This window comes from Pogona vitticeps, chromosome 8 (assembly GCF_051106095.1).
Source record: "Pogona vitticeps strain Pit_001003342236 chromosome 8, PviZW2.1, whole genome shotgun sequence".
Lineage (NCBI taxonomy): Eukaryota > Metazoa > Chordata > Lepidosauria > Squamata > Agamidae > Pogona > Pogona vitticeps.
In genome coordinates this window covers 1,762,319-1,775,314 of record NC_135790.1, presented here as the reverse complement: position 1 = coordinate 1,775,314, position 12,996 = coordinate 1,762,319, and the positions used below count along the sequence as shown (strand labels likewise).

At 45.1% G+C, this 12,996-nt stretch overlaps 1 protein-coding gene across 2 annotated transcripts in view; it reads right to left on the bottom strand.

Moving 5' to 3' along the window:
- Positions 1–12,996, bottom strand: part of SLC23A2 (solute carrier family 23 member 2) — a 62,361-nt gene that overhangs the window by 6,658 nt on the left and 42,707 nt on the right. For both annotated transcript variants that reach the window (XM_072979016.2, XM_020780169.3), the window contains exons 7-12: positions 11,379–11,449; positions 9,678–9,859; positions 6,303–6,423; positions 4,582–4,738; positions 3,502–3,649; positions 2,147–2,252 (exon numbers count right to left, since the gene is read on the bottom strand). In XM_072979016.2, coding sequence (XP_072835117.2) covers positions 2,147–2,252; positions 3,502–3,649; positions 4,582–4,738; positions 6,303–6,423; positions 9,678–9,859; positions 11,379–11,449 — 785 coding nt within the window. The remainder of the gene's footprint in view (positions 1–2,146; positions 2,253–3,501; positions 3,650–4,581; positions 4,739–6,302; positions 6,424–9,677; positions 9,860–11,378; positions 11,450–12,996) is intronic.

Here is a 12,996-nt window from a genome sequence, read left to right as displayed (position 1 = left end):
AAGATGAGTCTTACGGAACTGCAGCAATTCTAGAATAAAGGACAGGAATTTACAGCGCTCAAGGCGACACCCTTTGAAGAGCGTAAATGAATAACAGGAGGCCGTTAACCTCAACCAAGATTCTCAGGAGAAACACGGATGGATTTCTCAAGACATCTTTGTGCTGGCTGTTTCACGCACAAGGATCCGAGCCCATGTGACAGTCATGTTTCCTTTGAACTGAACTGCACTTTAGTGTAAGCAAAGATTTCTTTCACTGCCTCACTGTTTTACGGTTACCTCTTAGGTAGGAAAAGTCAAAGAGGGAGGCAGGCTACACTGGAAGAGCACAATGCTAAAGGCATTTTTCTCTAAAGGGATCCACAAACGTTGGCAAAACGGCAACTGTACCCACTCCTTTCTCTCCTGCAAAAATGCTTACTTAGGAACCTTAGGATTGCAGAGTTGGAAGGGGACTCAATGGACCATCAGGTTCAGCCTCTGTCAAGGAGGCACCATTTGGGGGGGGGGTATTTATTTAGACTTGAATGAATGCCACGGCATGAGATGCTGCTGGCAGACTTCTGTTTTGGGCTCACGTTAATCTGACATGAGAAGAAGCAAATAGAATATGCACAGAAAGTGCTCACAACCACATCGGTAAGCTCAGAAAGGATCTTAAACATGGAGGATCTGTCAGAAGGATAATATTGTTAAGGCCTATTTTCTTCCACTCCCTTCTGCCTTTGCTTTCCAATAATCACACTAAGAATACTTTTATATTTCAGTTTACTCTGGATAGCAGGATTAAGGCTGGTATTTAGTTTGGATAGGATAGGATTAGATAACTTTATTAAGGTCACGGACCAGCAAGACCAGAACAATATTAAATAAATACAGTACATAAAACTGTAATTTCATAAAGCTAAGCAGAATTATAAAATTTCCATTAAAAACACGATAAAACAACCTCTTATTTCAAGTTAATAACATAATAATCAGCTAAACTGACTCTGTATCTTTAAAAGAAGTAAAACCATTATGTTATAAAAGCATTATATTGTCCATCTATCTTTAGTTCTGATGGAACATGGTGCATTCTGGATAACTTCCATTCTCCTTGCCCGTCTGCCTTTCTGCCTTCCCTCCCACAAAAGTTCAAAGGGAGGCCGGGAGAAAGTGCCAAGAGTTTTCAAACTCTGCTAAGGTTAAGCACCAAGCTTCACATAGTTGTGTTGACCTGTGTCTTTAAGTGCAGGCCTCTCCCAGTCACATACAGGGCATGCTGAGAGAAGTGTTTTAAAGTTCAGGATGGGTGGAAAGGAATGCTCTCTCTCCCACCTCATCCTACTATCGATTCCCCTAAGGTCTTTTCTTCTGAGCTTCAAACAAAAAAGAAGTTTTTTTTCGGGGGGGGGGGGAGAAGGCTGTGTGTGGGAAGAAAGGAACTGCTTTCTCACTGTTACGATCTATGTCACATCACTGGTGACATGGACAGACTCGCCCTGGAAGTAACAGCTTTGGCAGAACCATGTGTAGCTTGGCCCCACAACACTCTGCAGCCAAAGGGGCAGAATTATTTCTTTGACAAAGATTTCATCAACCGATTCAACCTTCACATTTCATTCAAGCAGGAACGGCCACTGTATTTTATATCCAAATTTTATAATGGATGGCTGGTTCCCTGCTAGACCTGAAACAACATACTGAACAAATTTCTTCTTTTTACTCATCTTCCCTGATGCTGGCTATGACTGCAAGTGATCATTTGATCCACATTAGAGGATCTAAAATCCCTTCAGCCTCTGGGCAAAAATGGAAAACTGACTTCAAATAATTTGTAAGGACTTCCTGGAAAGGAGATGCATTTTGGAAACATTTTCAGACCAATCAGATGATGCTCCCTCTCTCTCTCTGACACTTGTAATCCAATTCTTCTTCTGAACAAACCCTTCCCTTATCACTCTAAATGGTGGGCACGGGGGAGGAAGGGCAGCTATTGCGCCGGCTCTGCCACAGGCAATGTGGGGAGGCAACATTCCCTCTAATTTTCCAGAGCACTGCATGGAGGGTCCACCCCTTGCACGCAGGCCAAATGTTCCCTTATGGTGAACGTGGTTTTTTTTTGGGGGGGGGGAACAGCTTGTTTTCTGAAAAGACCTGGTACCTTCGTAATCCCCAAGACTCCAATGTTAGGGCTGGAGGATGTGGATCCGTTCCCTGTGCCAAACACGCCGTCCAAAACGCAGGAAAGGCCTTCTATGAAAATGCCTCTGCAATGGGGAGGGGGGGGAAAGGGGTGGAGATGAAGTTGCATATCATATTAGAGAGACAGAGACAGAGATGGATGATTTATTTGGGGGGGGGGCGGCTCCTGTCCCCTCAAAGTGGCCCATACCAGCATATATATCTGAAAGCTGAAATTAAAAATGCCATCCTCTGTCTAAAATTCTTACACATTCATCATACAAGCGTTTAAACAACCGAAAAGACTTCCAAACAGCAGGAACATCTGTTCTAGCCCATTTTCAACTTTTGGGCTCTCTTCTATTGTCTAGCACATTTTCTAAGGAATTCGATACCACCTTTTGTATTTACACACAGCATGCTATTCCTGGCTTATGTTCTGAGGCCACAGTTTGGTGACAAGCTCCTTGTTATAAATGTTATTATACTTATCTAAGGATGTTGTTTACCAATAGGTTGCATTGAATATATTGAATGGACTTGTTATTTACAAAACGTTTTTGAAGTGTGGATGCTGTTTCTGTACTACCTTTCCAAAACTGCTGTTATAATTTGACTTTTATTTTTGTTAAGTTTGTACAAGATTGATTATTACAGCTGTTCTGAGAATAGTTTTTAAGGGAAGGCAGAACCAAGTAAACCTCTTGTTGATTATCATGTTTCAAACGCTTCCAGAGGAAACACAGCTCTCCATCTGTGGAGCTTAAAAGGGCCACAAAGTGTGGTGTCAACAGTGCAGAGAACCATGCAGGACGGGGGTCACCCCCGCACACACACACACCGGACATTCAGCTGAGAATCACAAGCTTTACCTGCTGCTTCTTGCTGGGAAAACCTTTTGGGCAGAAAGCTGCCATTGCTAGCAAAAAGTGGACTTTTGAGATGTGCAAATGTGTCTTTGGGCTCCGCTCCCTGGGGAATTCTGGGAACTGTAGAAAATGTCGCCCAAAAATAATACAAGTCTGCACATCTCTAGTAAACACACAGTCGACCAAAATGACTGGACAGTCCCACTGGCCTCCTTGCTCAGACTCAGAAACCCAACTGCCAATGGCAGGTGTCAAAGACTGCTTATTTGGACAAGCAAATCTTAATTGCTCCTCATTTTATGACTGGCAGATCAATGTACAATGATCCCCGGTGAACTCTCAATACCGCTAATTGTGAAAATATCAATTCCCCAAATTCTGTGGGGCCTTCTTTCTAAACGCAACAGAAGACACCACCCAATCTGGCTTCCAGCAACACAGCGAGGTCTTTCGCCAGGAGACTCACCTGTTGATGGCATGGATGGGCGGTGGCGGAGCACAAGAGAGCCTTGCGCAGGCATAATAATCGCCGATCGATTCAATGATGCTGGCGACCACCGCGCTGAGCATCCCGATGACCCCGGCAGCCGAAATGGTTGGCAATCCCCACTGGACTGCAGAGGCAAAAACAGAGACACATTTCTCATGACATTTTAAAAACACAGTTACTCTTGAGACACAAAACGGTCTCCCGGATCAAAGAATGCCCAATGGCTGGGCTCGTAAGACCGGGCTGGGGGCATTTTATTCTCCACACAGTGGCAACAGCAATCCAAAGTGTAGCCTATTGCACAAGATAACCCTCCATAGGCAGTCAGATTCTATCCTTAACTCAAGTCATCTAGTAGTGCGCATGGGCAGAGGCAGAGGGAAACACACTAAGGATCACACACAGTTATGTTTAGTTTAGGGTTACAGAGTCTGAAAATCAGATTATTCAGGCGTAGACTGCTGCTGGAATAAGGTGCAGAAAGACAGATATTAATACAGAGAGGTAAACCTTTGCCTATTTTGATCTCACAGGGTAAAAACTGAAAACCTAAAGTCTTCTGTCCACTGGGACTTCTTTTGTTAAAAAATTGTCTGTTTTTGTGCAAAAAAAGGAGTATTTTACACAATTCTTTCTTTCTTTCTTAGTACCAGAGTTCTGCACAATTTAAAATTATGGACATATGTGACACATAGGTAAAATGAAAAGCAAATTAAAATGTTAAATTATTTTTCACCAGTAGAGGGCTTAGGTTTTAATGCAACCACACTTTTTTATGCTGATGCTACTGCTGATGACTAAATACATTTTAAAAAGTACTGGCATTTCTGCTCTCATAGAATCATAGAAAAATGGAGAAGGAAAGGGCCTCTAAGGTCATCAAGTCCAACCCCCTGCTCAGTGCAGGAATCCAAATCAAAGCACATTTGACCGAGGGTTGTCCAATTTCCTCTTTTGAAGGCCTCCAGCATTGGAGCGCTTGCCACCTCCTGAGGTCATGGGTTCTACTGTCATACTCCTCCAACATTCACCCTAAATCTTCTTAAAGGTACTTACAGGGATAAGGAACCTTGAACCAAGGCGCTACCAAAAGCACTCCTTGTCTGGCATCAGTGCGGGCATAGAACCCATATTTGGTGTTATCAGGTGGAAAGACATCCGTTACAGTGAAGATGAAGCACAGCAACCACGATACCAAAATGGCCAGGATAATCTGCAACAAGGAAGAGAAAAATGATTTTCGCAATTGTTAGGATTTGAAAAAAAAATAATTAAAAAAATCCTATCAGCTTTCTTTTGAAAACTTCCTCATTTGAAGTGAGATTTTTTGTGCAGTTTCCCAAACCAGGAACATTTCCAAATAAGCACTTCTAATACAGTGGTGCCTCAACTTACAAACGTCCCGACTTACGACCATTTCAAGTTACGACCACCTCCGGCTGCAAAATTTTGTTTCTACTTGCGACCAGAGCTTCGAGTTACAACTGGAAAAAAGGTGGGGGGAAAGCCGGGGAATTCAAATTAGAGGGCTAACCGTTGGTTGGCGAAGAGGCTGCTGCTTGTACCTTTTTCACCCCAACGATTAGAGTGTGTGCGTCAGAGATGGCTTCGGACTGCCTGGTGCTGCTTTCTGCTGCTTCTGAGTGAGTACATACAGGGTTTTGCAGTGTGGGTTTGGGCTGGGGAGGGGGTTATGTTTCTGTGCTGTGGGGTTTTTTTTTTTTTTTTTTGTCTTTTGGTATGTTTGGTTTTTCAGCCCCAGTGCCTTCCGATGGGGCTTGCTGTGTTGTTTATTTTGGGTTTTTTTTTTCAGCCGCAGCATGTTCTGATGGGGTTTGCATTTTTTTTGTGGGTTTTTTTTTCCAGCCCCAACACTTCCAGTAGAGCTTGCAGTGGTGTTTTTTGTTTGCTTGTTTGTGTTTTTTTGGTAATTTTTTTCCCCTGGCCAGAACGGATTAATCGTGTTCCAATGCATTCCAATGGGAAATGGTGCTTCGACACGACCATTTCGAGTGACGATCATCATTCTGGAATGGCTTTAAGTTTGTAAGTCGAGGCACCACTGTATAAAACAAAGTGCTGGGAACGCTGATCGGCTCACAAAGAAAAGTCGGTACATCCTGAAGGGTCTTTTGGAAGACGTTATAGCCCAGTGCATAGAGTTCTTACAGTGGGAGGGAGTGGTCGCTGCTGAAGACTGGGGGGGGGGGATGACCTGAGACCAAATACCCCGCAGCTGCGGCTGGAAAGATGCTTCCAATAAGCATACAAGCAGGGCTGCATCAAGGGGATGGGGCTCCCTTGTCAGGTCTCCCCCTCTGAGGTCAGAGATACTATTGCTGGGTACTTAGGTATCAGAGGATCTATTGATCTGTCAGAGCTAATTTCCACTGATGCACCTGCTTGCTAAAATGGTTCAATCCATTGTAAAGCCACTGAAGTGGACAATCCTTCCAAAAGAAAAACATTCTTTATTTGAAGTCTATATCACCTTTTCTCATAAAGAGCCCAGGTGGCTAGCAAGCTTCATAAAGCACAATACAACACATAAAACACCATTAACATTGTGACGCAAGAATCACAAACGTATAATCGAACACCAGGACACTCTCAGGACGGGAAAGGAAAAAAACAGGGAGCAAACAGAGAACTTGCTTCCACCTAAAACGTGCACTGCATATGTATTATGAAGCATCTGGAGAAGCATCTGATCTGCTTTGCATTTGCTGCTAACGATTTGCATCTGATTCTAACAGAGAATTCAGGTTCTTACTTACAGGAAACATTTTGAAGAGCTGTAACCGGTAGGCTGTCCATCCTTTTTTGGACTTGTATATCGGCAAAGGGAATTTGACATTTCGTGCGTACTGGGAAAACAACAGCACTAGGAAGATAGTCCTGGAAAAGGGGGGGGGGTTGGAAAGAAAGGAGAATTAATTAACTGCTCATTAACGTGAACAGAGAAAAGGAATCCTGTCCTCTATTTTATTAGCCCTCCCTCTAAAAGTCCTTGGCTGATCATATGTTTCAAGGCACGAAGAATTGGCAACTGCAACTCAGGGGCATCCAATAAAATGCAAACAATCATGTCATGATAGTACTAATAATAAAAGTACAATACAAAACTGAGAAAAGACAACCCATGCCGCTGGGTCGCTGTCTCTGTCGCTTTGGAACTCGCTCAATTACAGTGGGAGGCTAGCTTTGGGAATCACCGATCATGAAACACCGCCTACGTTTCAACCTCCCATTTTTGTGAGGTTGATATGCTGCTCTAGGGTTGCGAAAAAATTCTCCACACCCTAGTTATAGGCGGGATTGAAAAGCAGTTTTTTTTAAAAAAAAAAACTTGGCTGCTCTGTTATGGTTTGTAGGACTGGATCATTTTTCATCATCTGTTTGCTCTTATTGTGTGATGCATTTATTTATTTATTTAAATTTGATCTATACCCCACCCGTCTAGACTGAAGTCTACTCTGGGCGGCTAACAACATTCTAATAATAATAATAAGAAGAAGAAGAATAGTAATAATAAAAACAAAACAACAACATTAATACAATTGAGGATGGGAAAATAAATTAGGTATTTAAGCCATACTTAGTTTTGGCTCACTGCACTAAGCTTTGGAAAGGTTTGGGAATGTCTGTGGCCCTTTACCTTATCTGAACTTCCTTGCCTGGCTGGGATCTAAAGCATGAACCCAGGAAGCACGATCGAGAAACCCGAATTGCTTAACTCCCAAACAAGGAGGCTTCCGATCATGTATGCAAATGGTTGGCGTGTGCGTATCAACAAATCTTTCTGCCACGGCACACGTTAAGGAACAAGGTAGCTGCCTTTATGCTGAATACCAAAGCAAGCTCTGGGGAACGGTGGCCTGCTAAGTACACCATTATGTCACCGTTAAACAAACTTCCGTGTATTTCTGGATGAGCAGGTTGCAGCTCCATCCGTCAAAGTGTGAGGCTAAGACAATCTCTTATCAAAAAAGGAAACAGATTGGGGGTTTTGTTCATAAGGAGTTGGAAAGGGTCCCAGCCAAGTTCACTTGGGGACAGAGAGAAGGGTTCCTAACCCTCACCTGCAAGAATAAGACAAACCAATGGACACTTCTCCCTCGGGGCCTCTGTCGTAGCCCTCCTGACCCAGCAGAAGAGGCCACTCCGGAGGGATTCTTTGCCCTCCAGAGCGGGTATTGAAATTGCCCTGGGGGGTGATGGCAGGGATCAGGCCCTTGGCTGCCACAGACAGGAAGAGATCTGTCATCATAATCCTTCTGGCCTTATTCTGCTTCCTCAGAAACTGGTGGCACTCTTGTGGATCCTGGTATTAAATCCAGGAGTGTACACTCTCCAGAACAAAACCACCTCATCCCTGAGGTTTAGACAGCGGGCAAGGGCAAGAAATGGTGGGGCCTACTGACGAGGAAGACAGCAGGTGTGTGTGAAAAAAGTAATTTTCAGACACAAAATTGTTCTCAAACATGGTTAAACAGATACACAGCCACTTTGGATCTGCCTATATTGAACATCGTACTGATGACATTCATGCCAGCAAGGACAACTTCCAAAGGAAGCTTAAATTATTTGGTCACTGCTGGTTTCCACAGAATTTGTGCAAGGCACGGTGTTCGTCCCAGTCAGATCAAGACTGTGTTTCATATGCTTCTACTCTGCTCATCTCGTCACATGCACATCTTATCTCTCCCGTTCCCACGTTGCTGCTCCAACTCAAACACCTGTCAGAGGTCTACAATGGCCCTTCTCTGCTCCTCAGATCTACTCTTCCATGAGCAGGAACCGGGAGGCTAATGAGGATGCTTCCCGCTTGTTTGCAGAAGTCCAGCAAACTCTGCACAACAAAATTTCAGCTGGTTACTAAGGAAGAAATCCTTTGTAAACTCCTTTTCCTTAGACTACAAGTTCTCAGAGACTTGCCCTGGCATGTCGAAGTGAAAAACACAAAGCCTGAGCCGTCTTGCCCCGTAACCAAGTAAACACTGTTTGGTACTTTCACGCCAACTAACCACAAAGCTGAACAAAAAAAGGGGGGAAAGATTAATGTGGAACTACAGAAGGGATCAACATATACAAATATGGATTGGTGCTTAAGACTTGTGCTGTATTACGAAGCATAAGACAACGTCATGTTTTTTAAAGCACATTGCTAGTTTTGTGGGGGTTTTTTAGAAGCAGTTAAGTGATGATGCTAACAACTCTCATGAAGAAAGTAACCCAGTAGTTAGCAAAAGTGTCACAGTACAACAGTATTGCTAACAACAGCTTGTCAACCATACAGAATAAATTTATATTTTATGCTTATATATATTACATTTATATCTCGCCCCATTAGTGCAATTCATTATTCTGGGCACTTTATAAGAAGAGAAAAACAAACAAGCCATTGAGTTAAAATAAAACACACAGACGATAGCATAAACTCAAAGATGCGTAAATTACAACTAACCCGCATAAATGACAATGAAATTATTCAAAGGCACTTGGAAATCAAGGTAATCTGGCTAAGTCCTTTCCTTTGACTTCTGAGTTCTGTAAATCACAACTTTTGGGACTGACCCTTAGCTGTCAGCTGTTGTTTTATTGTTTTCATTTATACTTTTACAATTACTGCCAGCAACTTTATATGTTTGGAAAGCCAGCACACATTTTTTTTTAAAACGAATAACAGATAAAACCAGCTAGCAGGCCACATGGCAGTGCCAGGCTGAAGCACAGACTGGGATGGGCAGGGGCCACCGCCCTGAACTTTTGGGGAGAGCCACCCCCTGCCATGTGGATCACCTGCTCTCTAACATCTACGCTCATTTTAGGATACTGATCTGAGTTTTAAGAGACCATGATAAATAGTGCTCGACGTGGGCAACTTATCAAATCTTAACTGTGCGACATCACCTCTCGAGGAAAACAAAAATATATGTTGGTTGTTGTAGGACCTACAACCACCATCGGATCCCGGCCATGAAAGCCTTCGAGAATACATAAAAATATGTTGTTGCTGTTATGTGCTGTGATGCCACTTCCTACTTATGGCAACCTGACACACTAATGACTCTCAGAGAGTCCTCTCGTCAACAGCCCAGTTCAGCTTTTGCAAACGCCAAGCGTGGCTATCCTTTCATGAGAATACTTACAGCATGGCGATGCCCCAGTGTTTGCCCGCTCTCTCCCCTGCAGCCTGGAAACCAGACAGCCCAATGAGAGCCACCGTCGGGGTAATCGTGAGAGGACCAATGTATCTCAGGAGTGCTCCCGGCAGGCCCAGGAAACCAATCACTACTTCTATCAGAGATGACATGATAATAGCTCCTTGGATCTGAGCACGGAGAGAAAAGGAACAGCTTTGTTAGATTCTCTTTTTTCTCTCTCTTTTCACAGGCAAGTTTTTATGTTTCTGTGCAGAGTTTGGAAAGGGGTCATGAACCGCAAGTCAAAGAATTCAACGACTAGGCAGAAACGGGGCAATGGCACGTGTTATTCAACAGAGTGCTTAGGCAGTTAAGTCCTTCAGGCTCAGGAGACCCTAAAAGTCGGCGGTACGTTCTATGCTGCCAACAGAAGTTGGTTCCATAGAAAGGTTGCCAACAGCCTCCTCTTCTCCTTACTGCTCAAGCACATCGCTTAGGTTTAAAACACACAACAGAGGTCATTAGACCTGCCTGGCGGTTGTGGCCAATAGCACATCACACTGTCATACAGGAAGACCTGGGTTCCAAGCTAACCTTTCAAGCTCTCAGATCGAACCGGCAAGGGCTGCTGGCGCCACGGAGGTGATGCTCTTAGTTCCTAAGGGCAGGGTGTATGATGCATTTGGTCACACGTGCTGGCATAGAGCAGCGCAGTGGTCTCAGGAGACTGTCAGCCCCCCCTTGGCTGCAGGCCTCTTGGCAGGATGGAGCTATGGTTTGAAGATGGGGAAGAGAGAGGGGACGCTTTAAAGTGAGGAACAAGTGGCAGCCCAAAGCAAGGGGGTGGGGGAAAAGTTCCATGACACATGCGTGAACTGGGGTCTATGCTGTTTCCCCCCTCCCCAGTGGTGACACAACTGTCCTGGTTTCGTCTGCATAAAGGACATTCGCACCTAAGATCTAGTACTAGAGGGGAAGGAGGCACCGGGCGTGATTAACAAAGCATTTTGGAAAGGCCAAGCACTGCTGCCAATTCCACCTGGCCTTCTGAAACAAAAATACGGCACACATCCTGATCACACTCTTTGCAAAGCAGCTGGTTGCACGGTTGAACAAGATATTGCAACCGCCTGTTGGAAGCACTTGCCCATCACAAGCGGCAGTGCTTTGACATGACCTGTTCTGTTCTCGATCGCCCCAGGGTGCAGGACACGTTGTCATGGGCTCCAGCGACAGGAAGCCAGATTTAGGCTGAATATCTGGAAAAATGTCTTCACTGTTAGAGCGGTACGACGATGGAACCCATGCCCTCAGGAGCTGGCAAGCGCTCCAATAGTGGGAAGCCTTCAAGAGAAAATTGGGCCACCCTCGGTCAGACCTGCTTTGATTTGGAATCCTGCCGTTGAGCAGGGGGTTGGACTGGATGGCCTTAGAGGCCCCCTTCCAACTCCATGAGATTCTCTGATTCTGTCACAGCTTTCCCTTACAAACGGTGCAATGTGCCTCCCAAGGGTGGGGCAGCTTCCAGCTACAAAATGACATACAGAAGGAGGTATAAAATCTGCAGGGAGTCAGACACAGTGATTTCCAAAGGACAGCCAAGAAAGAGGGCAACCGTTTTAACCGTTCAAAGGTGTCGGCCGTCTGGATGAGAAGGACCCCCCCTTGAAGGGAGGGAAACGGTGCCAGCTCCGTCAGGCAAGTTACCTCTCGTATCCTGGGGTACCAGATGTGCTCAGTGTGCAGCAGTTCCGTCGTTCCGTTCATAACCGTTACGGCTTGGGGAGGTAAAAAAGAGATTATTCTCATTATGTGGGGAAAGGGGGAACCGATTCATGACACGGAAGGGTCTAACCTCTTCTAATACTTCAGATGCTCCCTTCCACGCCTGCTCCTTCGTGTTCTTCACAGGACAGGATGAGGGCCGGAGGAGCCTCAAATCCGAAATGACAATGCAGGAACTACTGCCAACCTCAGGCACCAATGGCCCACCGGACGGATGGGCGGAAGGAGAGGGCCAGACGGCTCTGCTCCAACGCCCGTCATTCACTCTGCCTCAAAGGCCACCCCTGAAGGACCAAAGGCAGGGGTCCTGGATCCCGGCAAAGCACAGCACTCTGCCAAGGCAGGTAGGGGGGATTCCCCCGCCCCCCCTTAACACCTGTTGAGATTCCCTTTTGGAACACCTGGCTTTGGCTTCAGCAAGGAGGCCTTCTATGCCTTCTTGCGTCCTGGCATGAGATTCATAGCCTATAAGGTGTGACCCGAAAGGATCCCAGCCCCAGCAGAAAGCCATCGCTTGCATGTCCTGCTTGGGAGTGGCAGCTGCTCTTGGAAATGCGGACACAGGGAAGGCTTCTTGTCATAGGGAGCAGGAGTTTTCTCAAGCATCTGATCTCGTTTTCCCTTACAGTTACCATTTAAGGTGACTTGTTGGGTCATCCTGCAACCCATGCTTATCATGATCATCACTCCCATCCTTCTTTGGGGACTGACAGCATGTATCTTCTTCTTAATTTCACCCTCTTCTCCACAGCTACTCTAGTCTTCCCCCCACCCTTCATTTGGAAGCAAACTGGTTTCTGTGCATGAAACAGGCCGTAGTTACTCTACTCAGATACGGATTCCTCCCAGGCTCACCATTAACAGCGCAACATACGCCCTGCAAGCAGGTAACCCCAGTCGGCACAAAGAGGCAGGCAGCCACTTCAGAGTTCCGCGGCCATGACTTCATAGCACAGATAATGTGAACTTTGCATATTATGTCTCTAAACATGTCGCCTGTTAATTTGGCCGGCTAGACAGCAAGAGCAGCGTCTGTCCGTCTGACGCCTCACCAAGGTCAGAAGCGGTCACCGAAGACAGAACAACGATTCTTTTAAGAAACAAAACATTCTATATTTATGATTCCTGGGCAGCTTTTACACATCTAGGCACAGTAACTGAGCCATAAAGGAATATACTCAGCCCGATCTTTTAAGAACTGTTGCCAGGCCATTTGACTTAAAAAACAGCAACAGACACGCTACAATATCCGTCCAGTGTAATGAATGGCCAAGAAGGTCTGGCCTCTTAGGCAAAAGAAACAAAAGAATCTGTAATTTAATTTACAAGTGTTTAATGCTTAATGTCATTCAAGCATGCTCTGAATGATTCTTCTACCAGAATTCAGAGGCTTTTGCTAAACATTTGTGGCAGAAGACTTGGATCATGTGAAGCAACTGGGACTGACGCCTTGCAAAATACTACCAAAATATATCCTGGCTTGAACCTGAAGTCTAGCAGCCGGTTAAGACATGTCAACCGAGGAAACAGACATAATGGA